The following is a 19459-nucleotide window of genomic DNA, read 5'->3' as shown; positions in this document are numbered from 1 at the left end:
CGATGCTCAGCGAGAGAAGCCAGACACAGAGTGTGTGATTCCATTGATGGGAAACGTCCAGAACTGGCAGATCCACAGACACAGAGCATGGGTTCGTGGTTGCCTGGGGCTGGGGAGGGGGATGGGGGGCTGAGTGGTTAATGGGGACAGAGTTTCAGTTTGGGAAGATACGATTAAAAATGGTTAAGACAGTAAATTTTATGTTACATATAATTTACCACAGTTTAAAAAAAAATGTTTAGGGAATTCCCTGGCGGTCCAGTGGTTAGGACTCGGTGCTTTCACTGCTGAGGGCCCGGGTTCAATCCCTGATTGGGGAACTAAGATCCCATAAGCTCTGCAGCATGGCCAGAAAAAAATTAAAATAAAATTTAAAAATGTTTAAATATGTAATTATAAGTTGGAGTGGGGAGCTTCCAAAGCCTTTTTGCTTCTTAATCTGGAAACTCCACTCCCGGGAACCCACACAAAGGAAAAAAATAACAATAGGGGAAAAAGAGGTTGAACTGAACTGTGCGTGGGGCACTTTCACTGGATGAACCACTCGGCTCATGACACATCCCTTGCCTGACTGACAGACACCAGTGACATGCCAGCATCTCCATCTCAGGACCCCTGTACAATCTGAACATTTTTTTGAGGACCCCAAAGAGTTCACTTGGGTTACAGCTCAATTTTTATCATACTGCCACCAACAACAAAACAAACATCCCAATCAAAAAATGGGCAGAAGACCTAAATAGACATTTCTCCAAAGAAGACATACAGATGGCCAACAGGCACGTGAAAAGATGCTCAACGTCACTAATTCCTAGAGAAATGCAAATCAAAACTACAATGAGCTACCACCTCACACCCGTCAGGATGGCCATCGTTAAAACGTCTACAAATAACAAATGCTGGAGAGGGTGTGGAGAAAAGGGAACCCTCCTACACTGTTGGTGGGGATGTAAGTTGGTGCAGCCATTATGGAGAACAGTACGGAGGATCCTTATACAACTAAAAATAGAACTACCATATGATCCAGCAATCCCACTCCTGAGCATATACCCGGACAAAACTATAACTTGAAAAGATACATGCGCCCCTGTGTTCATAGCAGCACCATTTACAATAGCCAAGACATGGAAGCAACCTAAATATCCATTGACAGATGAATGGATAAAGAAAATGTGGTATATATAGATACAATGGAATATTACTCGGCCTTAAAAATGAATGAAATAATGCCATCTGCAGCAACATGGATGAACCCAGAGATTATCATACTAAGTAAAGTAAGTCAGACAAAGACAAATACCATATGATACCACTTTTATGTGGCATCTAAAATATGACACAAATGAACTTACCTACAAAACAGAAACAGACTCATGGACACAGAGAACAGACTTATGGTTGCCAAGGTGGGGGGGGGGGGTTGCGGGGAGGGATGGAGTGGGAGGCTGGGGTCAGCAGGTGTAAACCATTATAGACAGGATGGATAAACAACAAGGTCCTACTGTAGAGCACAGGGAACCATATTCAATATTCTGTGATAAACCATAATGGAAAAGAATATAAAAAAGAATGTATATATAACTGCATCCCTTTACACCTGAAACTAACACAATATTGTAAATCAACTATTTGTTTATTTGTTCAATAAACAAAAAATATTTACCACACAAAAAAAGTTCTGTACTAATTATTTTTTTAAAGTTACAATAAGCAGCATTGTGAGGCATCCATAGACAGAGGTTTTTTTTGTTTGTTTTTTGTTTTTACATATGGATCAAACATTTCCAGAAACATGATATATAATGAATTCATTCCTTTTGCCAGCAACTTTATTTTAATAAGGCTCTATTACAAATGATGAATTAATAAACCACCGTTCACTTTCTTTGAAGTGGATTCTTGCCTCTCCTTCCAAGAATCCAGAAATAGGCTGTTGGTTGCCTGAAGTCTTAAACCTTGATGGTCAATTCAGGTGCACGGTTCTCTTCGCTCTTACTCTGCCCTTTCCTCAGGCTGGCGCTATGAAATCATCTGCTCTTCCAGGGAGAACCACACAGCTGAAGAGTATCCTGGTGTGTTCCTGTTCCAGCTTACATTGGTGCATGTGTACTTATTACTAATGCACAAAGCATGAAGCTTGGAGAGGTCCCTTCATCATCTGGAAATTGATGGTGGGGCGGGGGGGGGGGGGCGACACATAATTTGAAGATTTATAAATATCTCTTAACAAAGCCCCAGCTGAGCTGTGTCAGGGTTGCACACTCTCTTCGCCTTTCCCTTACAGCTTTTCAATTTGCTCTCCAAACATTTCTTTGTTGCCGTTGGCCCCGGTGCACTTAAAAGAAGCACATTTTAACCACAAAGAATGCTCACTGTTTTCTGTGATTTCAAATCACAGCATAATTTCCGAGCATTTCCTCAGGGAGAAGCCCTGCAGCAATTACCCCGCTGCTGAAGACTTCCTTCTCATCACAGAAAAGTTTCAGTCCTAGCGACGGCCAACCAGCAAGGCTGTAGCAAATGATGACATAGGTTTCAGCCTCCATTCCCCAGCGATTTACACCCCCAAAGGAAGAGTGAATCCATTTTTGTGCAAATTCAACAGGCACATCTGACAATGCTGCCCTCTTCTCCAACTCACACAAGCTAGGCATTCATCAACCCGGATTACTTCCCCCAAATGGGGACTCACAGTTGCTAAGTGGCTTGGGTCGGGGTGGGATCACTCTGTGTCAAAAAGGGGCAAAGTACAAGGAAAGGACATGAATCTGAGTGCATCAGGGAAGTGAGAGTTGAGTTAATTCATTGAGACAAAGCCGAGGCAAGAGGAAAGACCGCTTCCCACCCCCACCCCTGGCTGTTCTGTGAAACGCACCGTCTCAAAACTGACCTCAGCAGCATCCCAGGGGTAACGTGTCCCCAAGTGTAACCCGATCCAGAGCAACTTACCCAACAGGGCACACTGGGACGGGCTTTACTTCACAACCGCGTTTCTCTCTTTTCTTTACCATTTTGATGGTACCTGGTTATACAACATTTGAAGAAATATCTCCAGACGGGGTCGGAGGGTTACAAAACGGGCAGGGCAAATTTCCACAATACCTCATCTCTGGGTGTGGTTTTAAGGATGTCCAAGCCAGTATACTGCCTTGAGGCAAGGAAATCAAAATCTGATTTTTCACTCCACAACTCTACAAGCAAATGTCGCGCTGCCCTCCGGAGACAGTCTCATTGGGTCCAGCCCTGAATTAGTGATGGGCAACCACTGAAAAATGTGGGTTTGTGGAGGTTTAGAACTCTTTTTCTGGGGGGAGGGGTGGAAGGAATGGGGACTGGGAGGCTAACTATTCACTAACTTCTTGTGAGTAACGCGGGTGCGTGTGTGTGTGTGTGTGTGTGTGTGTGTGTGTGAGAAGGGGGGGGGTAAGGAAAGAGGTGAAAAAGTAAGCACTTGCCTCCCAAACCGAGCAGTGTCAAGAGAGGGTGACTACATGGTGACAGGTACTCAGAAGCGGTGGTGGAAGGGAACTGGCAAGTTGGTGACGATGGGTGTGGTTGCATGGATTTTCCGAAGATGGCCACACTAATATCTTCCCCTCCCGTGTGACCTCCTCCCAGCGTGATGTTGAGGTGGCGTCTACATTCTCTCTTCAATCCAGTGGGGCTGTGACTACAGCAGAAGACACAGTCCGTGATTCCACGGCTAAATTATAAAGGGCCATCCAGTTTCCACCTGGGCCTCTCAAGATGTTCACTCTTGGGACCCAGTCACTCTGCTGGGAGGAAGCCAGGCAGCTACATGGAAAGGCCACGTTCCCGACACAGTACCAGCGGAGGTCCAGCCAATAGTCAGACAAACCAGTGAGAGAGCCTCCAGGTGACTCAAGCACTCACCTTGGGGCTGACACCACGTGGAGCAAAGAAGACCTGTCACCACCAAGTCCTGCTCAGATTGCAGCTTTGTGAGCCAAATAAGCCACTGCGGTACGGGGTGCTTCGTTACACAATGACAGACAATCAAAAGAAGGGGCAAGGTCCCCGCTGACACTGGACGTTTCTTGACACAGAATAAATCTGGCCTGAAGAGAAATGGGACCTGCCTCTCTGTCTTTTCTGGATTTTCATAATTTGGGTTGATTCTTTATTAACTTTAGCTTCTTTTCCTCTTGGTCCCAGATGAAGCTGTCCATGGGATATATCTCAACTGAAATTGTGTATGTATGTGCGCACTACAGGGTGCTTTGTACAACTCTGAATTGTGGCTGCTATTTACTAATCAGAAGGTTTTACTTACACACACACACAAATTAAAAATCTTTCTTCTCTTGGGACTTCCCTGGTGGTGCAGGGGTTAAGAATCTGCCTGCCAATGCAGGGGACACAGGTTCGAGCCGTGGTCCGGGAAGATCCCACGTGCCGCGGAGCAGCTAAGCCCGTGCGCCACAACTACTGAGCCTGCATGCTACAACTACTGAAGCCCGCGCGCCTAGAGCCCGTGTTCCGCAACAGGAGAAGCCACCGCAATAAGAAGCCTGCGCACCTCAAGGAAGAGCAGCCCCCGCTCACCGCAACTAGAGAAAGTCCACGCGCAGCAATGAGGACCGCAGCCAAGAATAAATAAGTTAAATAAATACATTTTTAAAAAAAGTTTCTTCTCTCAGAAAAACAAAAACAAACGGAAGATCTGGCAAGACTCGATGTGCATTTCTACATAACAGTAATTCACATGCAAAAACTCGGGTTTCTTCTCTCCCCTCTACTCTGCTGCATTACAGTCCTGCCTGTTCCACTCAAGACTTGCCACTCTTTTACATTTGCTGCTTGACCTCGACATGAATTTGGGTTTATGACATCTGTTTCAACGACAATTCTCTGCCTGGCTGGTTAGGATTTATTCTTATATAATTATCCAGGAGTTAATATTCTACTGAAAAGAAGAGTTTAAGGTCATCAGTTTAATAATAAACTGAGTTTAATAATCATCATTATTAAAAGTCATAATAAAAGAATAAAAAATATGTAAAGGTCAAGTTTTTTTTAATTAAATAAGAAAGGATGAAATAAAATATATGGAAAATAGCCACAAGGGGAGGTGACTAGGATGTCAACTTAGGTTGTTATCATACACTCGGATGCCATCCTACATTGTGCCCCAGAAGCCAAATTTGTTCTTTTTTTTTTTTTTTTTTGCGGTACGCGGGCCTCTCACTGCTGTGGCCTCTCCCGTTGCAGAGCACAGGCTCCGGACGCGCAGGCTCAGCGGCCATGGCTCACGGGCCCAGCCGCTCTGCGGCATGCGGGATCTTCCCGGACCGGGGCACGAACCCCTGTCCCCTGCATCGGCAGGCGGACTCTCAACCACTGCGCCACCAGGGAAGCCCCAAAATTTGTTCTTATTGGGAGTAAAATTACACAAAATTCAGTCTACTAGTGGAATCACATACACAATGTTTAACAACCCTATTTACCTTTTTGGTACAGTTGCTGAGGATACCCTTATCACACCATTGCATGAAGAATCTCAAATCAATAGTTTCTAGGGGGAAGATACAATTTCAAGAGTTGGGAAATGGAATCACCCACCCTGGATGATCCAGCTGGAACTGATACATTTCTTTTTATTTTTAGTGTCTGGGGTCTTTCATTTTATTAAAGAAGTTTTTAATAAATTTTCTTTCTCAACTGATAAGCATAATTTTTATTGTATATTATATGTCCTAAAATGAATGGGATGCTTAAAAACATGGAATAGTAAAGGATGTCAGTCAACTAAGAAAATGGTGATCCTTTATACATGAAAATAAAGATTTCATTTCCTTAGGAATAAAAACAGAGGGGAAAGTCCTACTTCGTGCTCATTAAATATATTGGGAAAGGATCCATTTCCAAGACTTATTTCATAGTGATATGTGTTCAGTAATCACTTTAAGAAAAGTTCTATGTTTCAAAACCCATCTAAAGTGCACTTAATTAATTCTTATGTGATCTTTATGAAGAACCACCAGCAGTGTGAAAATACTGTAGTTTAACAAACCCTGTGTTTGTGGTGTGCCCATTATGGCATGTTGAAACAGAATTCTACTCTTAGTCTTTCATTTGATATCAAATTGGATGGGCTTTCTAGAACTGCTACTCTTCTGGGGAAATCAATATCGACTTATCTTTTAGAGTATACATGCTCTGTTTTATGATACCACTATAGTAAGACTTGCGCCCTTCAACAAAACTTGCAAGGATAGTTAAGGGGCATTTGACTCTCCCCACCCTAAAAAAACAAACAGACAAACGAACAAAAAGATGTGGCTCAACAGGTGTTTAAATAAGGTATTGTCTACTTCATATCAGAAGAGAGCTAAGTTATTCAGCTAGTGAGGCCAGTGTTTGGGGTCAAATTCTTGGTTTACAAATTTAATGTCTGAGATGCTCCAGAAGGAGAAAATTTATACATCAATGACTTCAACAAAGTGTAATCCTCATATAACTTTACTTTCTTGGAGTTGTCCTTATTTTGGGGAAGAAAGGACTAATTTATGAAAATATAGACAACAAGATGGTTTTAAAGTTTTTATTGCTGTCATTTTTTTAAATTTCTAGCCGGAGTTAAAAGGCCAATGCCAAAATTAGCGTTAAAAATCAATTGCAGAATGTTGTGGAAATCAAACTTAGAAGTCAGAAATAAAATTATTGAGAAATGCTCTTTGAAATCCATCGTGCACATCGATTTTAACATCATCAAAGCCTTAACACAATGCCAGAGCAACTAGTTTTCATCTGCATCAAGAGACTTTCGGCAATGGTCAGCATTTTTGGATGAACTTTGATAAGCAACACTATATTTACCACGATGTTATGTCGTCGTGGAGAAGTGTCCAAATGTCGGTCAAGATCGAACAAAGATGTCCAGAAAACCTACCTACCTAATCATTCTGGTCATCTCATAATTTAAAAAAAATTTTTTTCCTATTCATAAAAACATCTGTGAACAGGCAACGACTCTACTCGGGCTCCTTCAAAGCAAAACTGTAGCTGTCGAATTGATTTTGTTTGCTATTAAAGTAAGTGAAAAGTTTTGCCACTTAATAGGGGGTTTTGCCTGGGTACTCCAGGTTTTGTAGGTTTTGCGGCTTCCTAAACGTCTCTCAGAATAGCAAGCTCCTAGCGATTCTTGGGGACCTTTCATTCATCTCTCGGGTAAGGTGGCTGACCCAGCCCGCGAGCCAGGAGGCTTCAGAATAGCCGAGATGTGGGAAGTTCTGAGATCCCCGACCCTCGATAGCAAGACGGCAAATGCTACAGCTCTCTGGTCCCTTCAACCCTGAGAGCTGTCTCGTTAGGCCCCCAAAGCCGGGGTCCCTCTCCTTTCCTGTGAGGGATGAAGGGGGGGTGCGTGGCAGGTGTGTACCTGGGGGATGTATTAAATGGGGCGCTGGGGACAGGAAAGTGCTCAGAGACGAAAAGCTGCCTGGGGTCACCGTGCTCAGCGTGAAACCTGGGCGCCGGAGGCTACAGAAGCGGACGGAGAAGGCAAACGGGTGCCGGGCAGGGGCGGCGGGGCGGCGGGGCGCGACGGCTTCCAGTCTCGGCCGGAGGGAAAGCCGGGTGGTCCGGGGTCGGGACCGGCCGGGGCGCGGCGGGGCGGCTCCGAGAGGGGACGCGCTTACCTGGAGGTAGGGCCGCCCGCGGAGCACGCCGCCCACGACGATGTCGGCCGCGGCCATGGTCCCGGTGGGCGAGAAGCCGAAGCCCACGTAGCCGGCGGTGCGCACCTCGAGGCGGAAGGCTAGCCGGCCGCCCCGCGGGCCCCAGCTCAGCCAGTACTTGCCCTCCGAGTCGAGGAGGGTGCGGTGCGGCAAGGGGCGGCCCGAGCCCCCCGCCGCCGCGCCGGGCAGCAGGCCGCACAGCAGGAGCAGCGGCCAGCGGCACATCCTCGGGCGCGTCCCGCCTGGCGGCACCTGGGCTCCAGCCGCCTGGAACGCGGTGGGCGCACGCGGAGCGGCGGCCGAGAGCCGGCGGCTGGGCACCGCCCCCCGTCCCGCCCGCCGGGAGGGGCCGGACCGTCCCGCTCTCCCTCCCAGGCCCGGGCGGCCCGCCAGCCCGTCGGCCCGGGTCCCGCCGATTCCAGCGGCGTCCCGCCCTTGCCGCCCATCCATCTGCCACCCCGCGCCCCAGCTTTGGTCCCCGAGGTGGGATTCAGTGGGGAGCGGAGCGACGGACGTCCTGGAAGGAGAAAGGAGGAGGTGGAAGCCGAGGCAAGGGGGTCGGGGGCAGAGGGAAAAGGAGCGGGGAGGGTGAGCACGTCTTGGGGACCAGGGGGTGGGGATCCCAGGGGAAAGAATAAGGAATTGCCGAGAGAGGGTAAATTTAGCTTAACCGAGGAGGGGAGGACCCGAGTAATCAAAGGGATAATACTGGGTTTGCTGGAGGGCAAGTAAGAGGAAGTCCCGTCCAGGGTTAACCGCTTAATATTTCGGTATTCGCTGCTGTCGATTTTCCGAAACCATTGTACACAGCGATGCCTCTACCCCGCCGGGAACACGGTTCACCTCGTCCAGCGCATCTCTCTCACCCTTTCATCGAGTCTGGGGAGATCTGGTTCCTGACGGCAGGAGTCAGCACCTTCAGGCTTGCCTCCTTCTGCCTGGTTTTTGTTTGATTTGGTTTGGTCTTGAGGGGACAAAATTCTGCCAAACCACTCTGCCATCAGCAAATAGGTCAGGGTTGAAGCATCATTTGGGAGTTAGATTTTAATTTGATATCCTCGTTTCCTGCTCTTTCAAGTTCTGGCCATAGTCATGTTTATCAAAAAGTGTTTTTGTCTCTACCTTTGACCACATCACTCCTGTCTTCAGAATGCTAATTACTCCGTGTGGCAACTGCAAATTACCTTCTTTATTTATTCATTTATTTATATTCTGTCATGTTTCAAAAAAGTTCTAAGGTGGCTTATAAAATACAAATAATACAAAATTTAAAAATAAGATATCAGATTTAAAAAATATGGGTAAGAAGAATACTACAAATATGTACTATTTACTTTGGATTCGGAGGCTCCACACAAGCTGCTTATATTAATTCTCTCTCTTTGAGTCATGTTTCAGTCTGTTTTTTCCTGCTCCTATTTTCTCTTGCCATTCCTTTCCCCATAACTTTTCCAGAGTTGCCACCATGCATCAAAACTGTGCTCTCCCAAAGATTCGGGCATATCTGACTAATTCTGGAAAGCAACCTTCCACCAGATCTGTTTACCAGGGAGTTCAGGGAGTTGCTTGAGAAGGGACTCATCCCAAGCAGAGAGGGGACTGAAGTCTACAGGTTTAGTCAACGACAACAGACCACCATCAGAGTAGAGCAATGTTGAAACCTTGGGATAAGACAAGAAATAAAAGAGCCTGTGAAGCCTTTAAAGAACTGAGGCATTGAGAGTATGAACTACCAGCTGCCACAGGGCTCCCTGGGCAGACATCAACTTCAGCAAACTAAGAATCGCATCCTTAGAACTGCATTTATACAAGCACAGGGGCATGGCTACTGCTGTTGCTCTGGCCAGGAAGAGAAAGGGAATGTGGAGAGAGAGGAACAAAATGGTGGACACGGAGGCCAAGAAGAGTGGGTCTTGGTACCATGTGAGGCACAGGCATTTCAGGGGAGTTATATTACTGCAGCGTGTTCAAAGGCAAACTTCCTGTTTTGTGACCCCACTTTTATCCCTAGCATAGAGGAGCCTGGAATACATGGTTACATCTGCTTCCTGGGGTTTGTTATATAAATCCCAAATTCACATCTGGAATCTGACCCCTGTTTACTGTTCTAGCTTTACCTTCCATCACTGCCATGTCACTCACCCACTTCCAACCGGACACATAAAAGCTGCCTCTAGAATCCTCAAAAGAGAGCCCTGCTGTTTCCCATCACTGTGCCTTTTCAGATTGCTCACACTCTGCCACACTTGCCTTTTCTTCCCTCCATTCTTCGAAGTATTTTCTGAACCTTCTTCCCACATGTCCATCAGATTGCATTGACCCCTCCACAGTGGTACCCATGCCCATGGAATGTTCTGTCCAGACCTCATGATGGCACCCCTAACATTTCAGTGTCCGTCCATATGCTTGTTTTCCTCCAGGAGCCTTTTAAGTCAGGAACAGATTCTGGTTCCTTGTTCTAGCACATTGCCTAGAATATGGATGAACATGCAATAGTGCTTAATAAATACTTGTAGGAAGAATAAACAGATGCATTTTCAGATCCTCCCGGAAGCATCCTCTTAACAAAGATGGGCTGTGGAGGGAAAGCTTGGCCCCCAGATATGATTGAATGTTCTGCTCTGCCCTGGTATTGAGGCAAAAATAGAAAAGGAGACCATATATGAATACACAAAAGAGAAAGTCTTAAATGGTCTTTATTCTTTCATAAAGTCAGAATGTTGAGGGTGAAGTTATTGCCCTTTGCTTGTCTGTAACTGACATTGCATCCAAAACACCCTGAGTGCTTAAGAACTATTTTTTTTTGTTTGTTTGGTTTTTTTTTTTTTTTTTGCGGTACGCGGGCCTCTCACTGTTGTGGCCTCCTCCGCCGCGTACGGACGCGCAGGCCCAGTGGCCATGGCCCACGGGCCCAGCCGCTCCGTGGCATATGGGATCCTCCCGGAGTGGGGCACGAACCAGTGTCCCCTGCATCGGCAGGCGGACTCTCAACCACTGCACCACCAGGGAAGCCCCTTAAGAACTATTAAAACTAATTTAATCGTGTTGAGATTAGGTCAACAAACAGAACACCATTAGCATAATTCATCCTCAAGAGACCCATTCTGCCTTGGCTTGAATTACCCCAGTAAATGAAGACAAAAGAGACAATTTTATCTAAGTGTGCTTTATAAGCTGCCTGAGTTCCCTAGATCAATACCATCTCCCCGCTCAGTTGCATAAAGTCACAGTTTCCCAGCTGGGAAATTAATTACTGTACAACTGCTCGTCTTAAATCTGTAAGGAAAGCAGGAAGAAATCACAGGTCCATTAAAAACTCAGGGTACAGAGCCGAGAAGAGAATGAAATCAGTGGCAAGAGCTTTCAAATTTACTTTCTTAACTATTGTTTTTGTAAAAATGATAGTTGCTCCTTATTTAAAGCAAAAGGTCAGGAAATGCAAAAAATATGAATAAGAAAGTAAACTGAAAAAATCACCTGAAATCCCACCATCCAAAAATAACACTTGTATGAATTCCGAGAACATCATTCCAGAACCTAGTGCCATTAAAACCTTGAAGGAAGAGCCTATTGAATAAGAATTTGCAAAGAAACAGGCGAATTACTTTTGTAAAACTCCTCTTGAAATAAACAGGGTGACTCTAAACCTGGTGGTTACAATCACATTTTTTAGGTTTCTTCTCTACACATGTATCTAAAAAAGAAACAAAATACAAAACTAGAGATTCAGTGAGGTCCTTCTTGAGTTCAGAACATTCAACCAAATTACTCATTCTTTAAAAATGAATCATTTTTTCACACTTTTCAATCAGGAATTCTAAACGTGATGTGTATTTTGAATCCTTACCCATTCTGATACACAGCTTGCCATCAGCCAGCGTGTCTGCATCCATGCTGGGCTTCCTTACCTTGGAACCCTGGCTGCTGTGGAAGGTTTATTTATATTTCCACGTTTGTCAATTGCAAGGGCGGAGGAGGATGGAAAAAAAGAAAGCTCAAGAGACCCTAACAAGCCAATGCAAAGTCCTTGGTATGAACAAGGATTATCAGAAATAGGTTATTTCTTACTTAAGTATGGGAGTATAATTTCCCGTCTACTTGTACCTGAGGTGCAACAATAAAACTAAATATTTATAAAGTTCCTGTCTTCTAGGGAGCTCAAAGAAAAATATTTATATAAGTGATCTCAGCAGTTCTCCAGCATTCAAAGAGGGAAGCTGAAGCATTTCTCATTTCATCTGTTAACTAAGCCTCTTGTGTGGATAGGCTTAGTTAGTAGACGAAAGTTGGCCACTGGTTCAAGTTAATACTGTGAGTCAGTGGCAGAAAAAGCCAAAAATAGAACTTTGGTTTCTTTCTTTTTTTTTTTTTTTTTTGACTACATACTTTCCTTAGCTCTCACCTCATATCCACTAAAACAAAAAAAAGTAATTTTTAAAGCTACCAGGTCATCATCATGAAACTTTCAGCTGGGCTGTTATTTTTCACACGAGCCAGATGCCGTGATCCGCTATTAGCCCAATATTATACTCCTTATTTTAATAATGGATGATACCAATGATGATGGTGGCACGGACGAAGAAGTGCATTTATTTTTATTATTAAAAAACTGAAATGGGCTTAACTGAGTTCTTGAGGTTACTTTGAAAATATGTGCTAGTTGGCCTTGAAAATCCCTCCATATGAAGATAACAACAAGCAAACCACTTTCTCTGTGCAAAACCTGCACTTCGGTGTTATCTATAAACCACGCTCTGTAATCAAACTGTTTCAACTAGAAAAAGTAATAAAATTTTCTTAGAGGAAAAAAATAATAACACTGTTTTTTTTTTTTTATCACTAGTGACCATCTGTTAGAATTTCCATTTACAAGTAACTATGATGTGTATCAATACCGTGGTAGGGAAGAAATTGATTTATACCAGCACTCAGCCTATAGCATTGTAAAGCCTTTTTAAAACGTTGTTTGGGCGTTGATGAGAGCAATAGACCCAGGAATTGTGCTCTTTATCAGAGTGATCTTTAGATGAAGAAAAATAACCATGTTCTCTAAATTTAGTTTCTATGGCAGTGAAGCAACTGAAGCTGTCAGTGATTATGGGAGGAGAAGTGAGGGGTGATAAAATGTGCTGAGTTAGTCCTAGGAATATCCTAGGACTTGCCTTGAAAGGAACCTCAAGGACCCTGCAGTCCATACTCTCATCTTGCAGCCAAAGCTAGCAAGTCCTAGAGAGAAGTGAATTGTTATTCAAAGTTACATTTTTTAAAATAGATACAAGCAGGAAAGGTGGTTGCCTGACAAAATTAACAATGTTTGGCTCTTCCCACATCCTGCTCTTAACAGTTACTCTTTTGGATGTCTCATGCCCACCACTGGTATTGGTTTACCAAATTTTAACTTCTGTGAACATGTTGGGAGAAAAAAGTCATTGTGAGTACAGTAATATTCTCCTTAAATATTACCCTTCTGGTTGTACAGTAGATTTGGTATTTTAAATGCTTGTGCTTCTATGGGTTTATGCTTCTATAACCATCAATTTCAAGAAAAGTCTACGTACTTAGTCGAAATGAGCAACCAGCATCAAGTTCAAAAACTGAATATGAATGAGATGATTCAGTACTACTTGATTCCAAAACTCCATATGAGGTTTTTGGAAAAAATTAAAGAAATCTATACTAGAATGAAAAAACATAAAGACTAGAAATATAAAAATGTAATTATTAAAAAACATGTTGGGGGACTTCCCTGGTGGTCCAGTGGTAAAGAATCCACCTTCCAATGCAGGGGACTCGGGTTCCATCCCTGGTAGGGGAACTAAGATCCCAAGCCCCGCACCACAACTACTGAGCTCACGTGCCCTGGAGCCCGCAAGCCACAGCTAAAGAGAAGCCTGGGTGCCACCGCAACGAAAGATCCTGCATGCCTCAATGAGGACCCCGCGTGCTGCAAATAAGACCCAAAGCAGCCTAAAACACAATAAATAAAAAAATAATGAAAGTCATTACAATCACTACTAAGCATAATAAATAATGAAAAGAGGTTCCCTTAAATGCAAAACTGGAATAATTAGCAATTATTTTTCCATGTGGAAACTGGCAAATATAAGACATAGTCTGGGAATGAGTGTTAAACTAGGTTTTGAAGCCCTCTAATCAATTCTTGAATAAAAAAGGAAAAATGTGTGTGTTTATTTCCTATGCTGCAAGATTTTATTTCTTTTCATTTTTAAATCTAAGCTCTAGTCTCAGTTCTTTGGAAATTTCCACATTTAAATATCCAAATTAGAAGTTAAAGAAATTAAAGATTAATTAACTTAGAAATTAAAGATTAATCGACTTAGCCTTACATAAACACAATTTGGTCTTCAAAAGGCAGCTTTTTTTTTCTTTAGGTAATTAAACAAATAAAACAAATAATCAGGTTGACTGTCACTGTTAATTGACTAGATAACTGCTGGTCAATCACCTCACTTACAGCAGAGTTTGCCCAAAAAGAGTTTATCAAAACCCCAGGCCATTACAAAATTAGCCTTAGGAGTAAAACCATTAATAATAATGAGAACACAGGAGCATGACCAGAGGGTAATTTCTAGGGAGCCCTACACTTGAGGTGAATTTCCCTGTATTCACAACCTCTTCATCTCTACTCTTCACCTTCCCATGTGTTTATGGAAGTTAATATTTGGTAAAACTAATGCCAACAGTGAGCTTGAGACACCAAAAGAATAAAGAATAACTGTTAAAATGACGATATGGGGAGAGCCAAGTATTGATAGCCTTAGAAGTAAAATCATAATAATGATAACGATCATCACAATAATACCAATACGTTTATTAAAGTGACGCAGGTGTGTTACATGAACGTCACATTTAATCTTTAGAGTAACTTTATGAAGTCAGTGTTTTTTTTCTCCCTATTTGAAGGAAACTGGGGGAAAAACGTTTTTCAACTTCTATAAAAGCAAAGACAACAGGATCTTCTCTCAACTGTAAAGGAAGAATTTTCTTATAATATTAAATATTTATTAATAACCATAAACTGTTACATGTCTTAGAAACTTCTTTACACCTCTTTGTTTTTCTGGGGAAACCATAAACACAGTCCCCCAAATGCTACAAATTATGCAGTCAAGTTTCCCACACTTGGGGAAATCGCATGGGTCAACACATCCAAAGGGCAATGGATAAACCTCCCCCTGGGAAAACTACCTTCGAGATCATGGTACCTCCCCTGCCAGGTATGTATTTTTTTTACATCTCTTATCAAACAACTCTACTGGTAGTACTTTTATTGAATATAAATAAAATAAACAAAAACCCACAGGAAATCAATTTCCTACAAATATTTGGAGCTTTTCTTGACACAAGTTTCTAAAACTGTATGTGGTTACTGAGTTCCTTGAGGAGTGTCTATATACTAAGATTGGTTCAATGGCAATGGAACATATAAAAATTTAATGTTAAAAAGTCACGGTGAGGGTGAAGAGGGGAAGTGAAATTCTGAATGAAATTGAAGAAAGTAAGTCATCTTTTTAAAATAGTATTTCTCTTTTATACTCTCTCCTCTCTCTCTCTCCACACGTACACTCAGACACAACTTAAAGTCGCTCAGTTAATCTTGTTAGGCAGAATGGTAATTGTCAATCCATTTTTTCCTCCACTTTTCAGATGTTAGGAGAGGAAAACTAAACATGTTGAAAATTTAAACTTCATGTGATATAAAATGAGAGTTGGTGTCTTGTAAGGAATAACTTAGAAAAAAATGAGTAATCTGCTCTCTTCCTCAAGTATATAATCAGTGTTTAGAATTCACAGCAGCAAAAAGTTATAGAGAAAATTGCCATGATCACATTTTGTTTTTCAAATTGTAGGTTAATTCTATGACCCCTAGTGACATTAGGGAGTGAAGGCTTTTAGGTAATTTAGACCATGATACAAACTAACCAGTTAGTGGGTGTAAAATAGTTTGAAAACCTAATTTTAAAAAGAAAATTTATTTTCTTTTTAAAGAAGAACTGACAAATAATGTTTTATTATTGCTACTTATACTGCAGGACTGTTAAGTCAGGGGAAAAAAACCTAAGGGAGTTTTTAAAAAATCATGATTTGGGATATAAACCAGAGAAATCAAAGTGTCATTTCTATACCTCCAATATTGTTAAAAATCTTTTTTGACTAGCATAACCAATGTTTTGATTTGAAAATATTTTTAAAATATACCTTTGTAAGGTAGGTTTATTTGTGTGAAGAATATTTAGGAGGCCTAAATATTCCCGGAAAGGGGTTTAACCTGACCTGTGGGATCAATTTGATCCACCTCCTACAGAGAAGAGGCCAAATATCATCCAGACAGACCATCTCCTGCTCTATTCTTCCTTCCTCTTCCTCTTTTTTTTTTTTAAGTTTTTTTTTTTGATGTGGACCATTTTTAAAGTTTTTATTGAATTTGTCACAATACTGCTTCTGTTTTATGTGTTGGTTTTTTGGCCGTGAGGCATGTGGGATCTTAACTCCCCGACCAGGGATCGAACCCACACCCCCTGCATTGGAAGGCAAAGTCTTAACCACTGGACCACCAGGGAAGTTCCCATTCCTCTTTAAAAATGATGTTTTAATTCAGTCTTGCAGATATTCCTGTAACAATATATTCCCCAAGGAAATAATAAGTACTCCCAAGTAAAGAACATTAATTTTAATTCTTTGATTCACTGTGAACAACAGCAAACACCATGTGATAAAATGCATGTTATCTGAGGGGTGCAAAGTTAGGCAAACTGTTAAACTATACGGTAGCCACTACTTAAAGCATATTTATTGCCAATTCTGAATTACCTTTTATATGAAGGAATTACCTGAAAAGTGTTTGTCTAAGGTGGTGTGAATGCTGTATGTTTCTTTGGTGGCCAAGAATGCAAAAAGATTAGAAAAAGCAACAGACCGAATCCCACTGAGTGAGTCAGAAGAGTGAGAAATGTGTAAAAAAGGACAAGGGGGACAAGGGGCATACCAGAGTCCTGCCAACATCAGTCTCATGGCTTCAGCCCACATGATCGCCACCTCTGTTGGATCACCCATTTTAAGGTAACTCTCCATCAATTAGAGCCATTTCCCCGTCTTGGCTTGTTGGCGGTATTTCACAACAGAGCTTCTAAACCAGGAGAGCCGAAGCTTGGAATGTTCCAACAGAAAACAGAAACTTAACTAGATGATCCAAGACAGCTCTGCCCAGCTAACATGAGCTGGTGCAAAGAGATGATTGTAGGAGTTGAGTTTATTTAAAGACCCGGCCTGAAAAGGAAAGTTAAAGATTAAGACAAAATTTAAGGTATATATGATATATGACATCAGACTTGTGAAGAGTCTTCTATGAAGTTTTGGTTAGAAGAAAGATTTCCATCTATAGGAGAAATTTTAGGTTGGGGAGCACCAGAAAAATCAGAACATTTAAGAATATTGTGATTTAAAAAAAAAAAAAAAAGAACCTAACATGCTGCGGAGCGGCTAGGCCCGTGAGCCATGGCTGCTGAGCCTGCGCATCCGGAGCCTGTGCTCTGCAACGGGAGAGGCCACAACAGTGAGAGGCCCGCGTACCGCAAAAAAAAAAAAAAAAAAAGAATATTGTGATTTTTACGGAAGGAGCATTTTAAAATTAAGAAATGCTACTCAAATATTTAATAGAAAGAAATGTTCACAGCATACATTCTCTAATGGAGAAGTTTGTTTTTTTTTACTCAGCCTTTTGTCAATAGCCACTAGAATTTACAAGTTTCTGGATTTTTACCAATGGTTAAAAATTATCAGAGCAGCTGGTGTTCATGAGAACTTCTAAACAAGCACACATAAAGTTTTCACATGTATTGTGAAACAAAACCTTTCTAAGAAATCATCATGGTTACACAACCCTATGAAAGAATATGTCCTTAGTTTGTTGGGATTAATCCCTTTAAATATATTTTTTTATTTGAAATTTGTGAATTTTTTATTTAGATTGCATTCCAGGATGTTATTTTATTCATTTATTCATTATACTTTTGAGAACCTATTGTGTGCCTATACTTCTAGATGCTGGAGATATTGCTGAAAAAGCCCCATTTAAAAAAAAAAAATCCATTCCCTCATGGAGCTTGCATTTTAGTGATGTAAGTAACTCAGGGAGCATTAGAAGAAGAATCAAATTACAGTTAGTCAGAAACCTGACAAGATTTCCTCTTTTGAGCTGGATACAGCACACATTTTTCTTTAATATAAAACCATTTTTGAAATATTGTCACTTTCTTATTTTGAGCTCCAACAACAGAAAGAACAAAATGAGGGCCTCCATTCTGAATAAATAGTGTTGAAATGTTTTGCTCCATGTGGTAAGAATTATCGGAACATGGAGAGTAACTAAAACAAAGCAAAAATTGGGGGGAAGAGTATTTATATAAGAGAGAACTGCATCAAGATACTCTTAGTGGAGCCAAGACACAAAGTTTAAACCACCGTAAAGAAATAATGCATCCAGGCTCTAAAGAAACAAATGGAGATGTGCCATTCTGAGCAGGACTAGAGCAGAGAGAGGGTGAAATGCCAATGCATTTCATTATGTGATGCTCCAAAGCAGAGCTGTTTCAACTCATCAAATTAATTTATTAGGAAGCAAATTCAGTCAACCAAATGAATGTTTAGGTATGACATTTTGAATCATTAACTGTGTGATGTAAATATTTTTATCTCCTCCTGTCTTATATTTCCTCAAACTGCTTGACACACAATCACTCTTTGGATCCCACTCTTTCAGCTCACTTCTGAAGTCTTATTTCCTCTACGTCCTGACATCACCCTCTAGACTTCTGCCCCTGCAACACACACGCACACACACACGCGCGATTAAAATAATCTCCAATTTCGTCATATATTTCATAACCACATGTTTAAGAATATCTGTATGCTGTGGGAGAGTTGTATTTGCCCAGAAAACATACATCTTTCTAATATCTATCTAATCAATTTATGCAAAAGTTAAAACTCAGTTATTGAATCTACATTTGAAAATACAATTTTTAGGCACAGTAGAAATTGAAATCTTCCTTTTGATACCCATATTCTCCCTAGCCAGTTATTGTGAATCTTCTGAATACTCTGAAAAGTATGATGAAATAATCTCTTTATTCCCCTACAAAGCTTGTCTACTTAGAAAATTGAAACGTTTGATTTAAAGCAGATTCAGATTTGAATGCACTATTTCAGTGTTTTCAAGTACAGGTACACTTGGCTTCACAGCATATAGAAGATTACCTTGGAAGCATTTTCAAATGGCATGTACTCTAAATGTATGGTACTGAATTAAATAAACCCAGCTTGTGATGTAGTGATGAAAGTGACTAATCATTGTCATTTATGATTCTTTTTCACTCTGTCCTTCCTCCTTCTCCACACCTTTTGTCTCCCCCTCTCTCTCTCCCTTCCTTTCTTCCTTCCTTGTTTAATTTCTACAAGCAGAACACACCCGTAGGTAACAAGGTATGGTTTCAGTATTTTAGAAAAAGAAGAGCATAGACTTTGGAGCAGAGGACCACCTGGAGCTAAATCTCAGCCCTGCCACTTGCCAGCTGTGCAACCTTAAGGAAGTTAGTTAACTTCTCTGTGCCTCATTTTTTATCCTTTATAAAATGTGGATAAAATTAAAGTTATCTCATAAGATTGTTAGGATTAAATGAGCTCATACTTATAAATTCCTTAAAGCTTGGCACTAGGAGGTCTTATTTAAGTACATGTTA

General features: G+C 41.7%; 1 protein-coding gene and 1 non-coding gene across 2 annotated transcripts in view; both read right to left on the bottom strand.

The window, feature by feature from the left end:
- Positions 1-7966, bottom strand: part of MOXD1 (monooxygenase DBH like 1) — a 79717-nt gene extending 71751 nt beyond the window's left edge. The window contains exon 1 of the mRNA XM_065888970.1: positions 7662-7966. Within this exon, the coding sequence (XP_065745042.1) occupies positions 7662-7925 (264 nt within the window). The 5' untranslated portion in view covers positions 7926-7966. The remainder of the gene's footprint in view (positions 1-7661) is intronic.
- A 6815-nt stretch (positions 7967-14781) lies between these two features.
- Positions 14782-14946, bottom strand: LOC136132367 (U1 spliceosomal RNA). The gene has a single exon (XR_010656448.1). It is a non-coding gene; the product is annotated as a U1 spliceosomal RNA (small nuclear RNA).
- Positions 14947-19459: the final 4513 nt, after the last annotated feature.

Source organism: Phocoena phocoena, chromosome 12, assembly GCF_963924675.1.
Source record: "Phocoena phocoena chromosome 12, mPhoPho1.1, whole genome shotgun sequence".
In the NCBI taxonomy this organism is placed as follows: domain Eukaryota; kingdom Metazoa; phylum Chordata; class Mammalia; order Artiodactyla; family Phocoenidae; genus Phocoena; species Phocoena phocoena.
The sequence above is the reverse complement of the archived record's forward strand: the minus strand, read 5'-3'. Positions and strand labels throughout refer to the sequence as shown.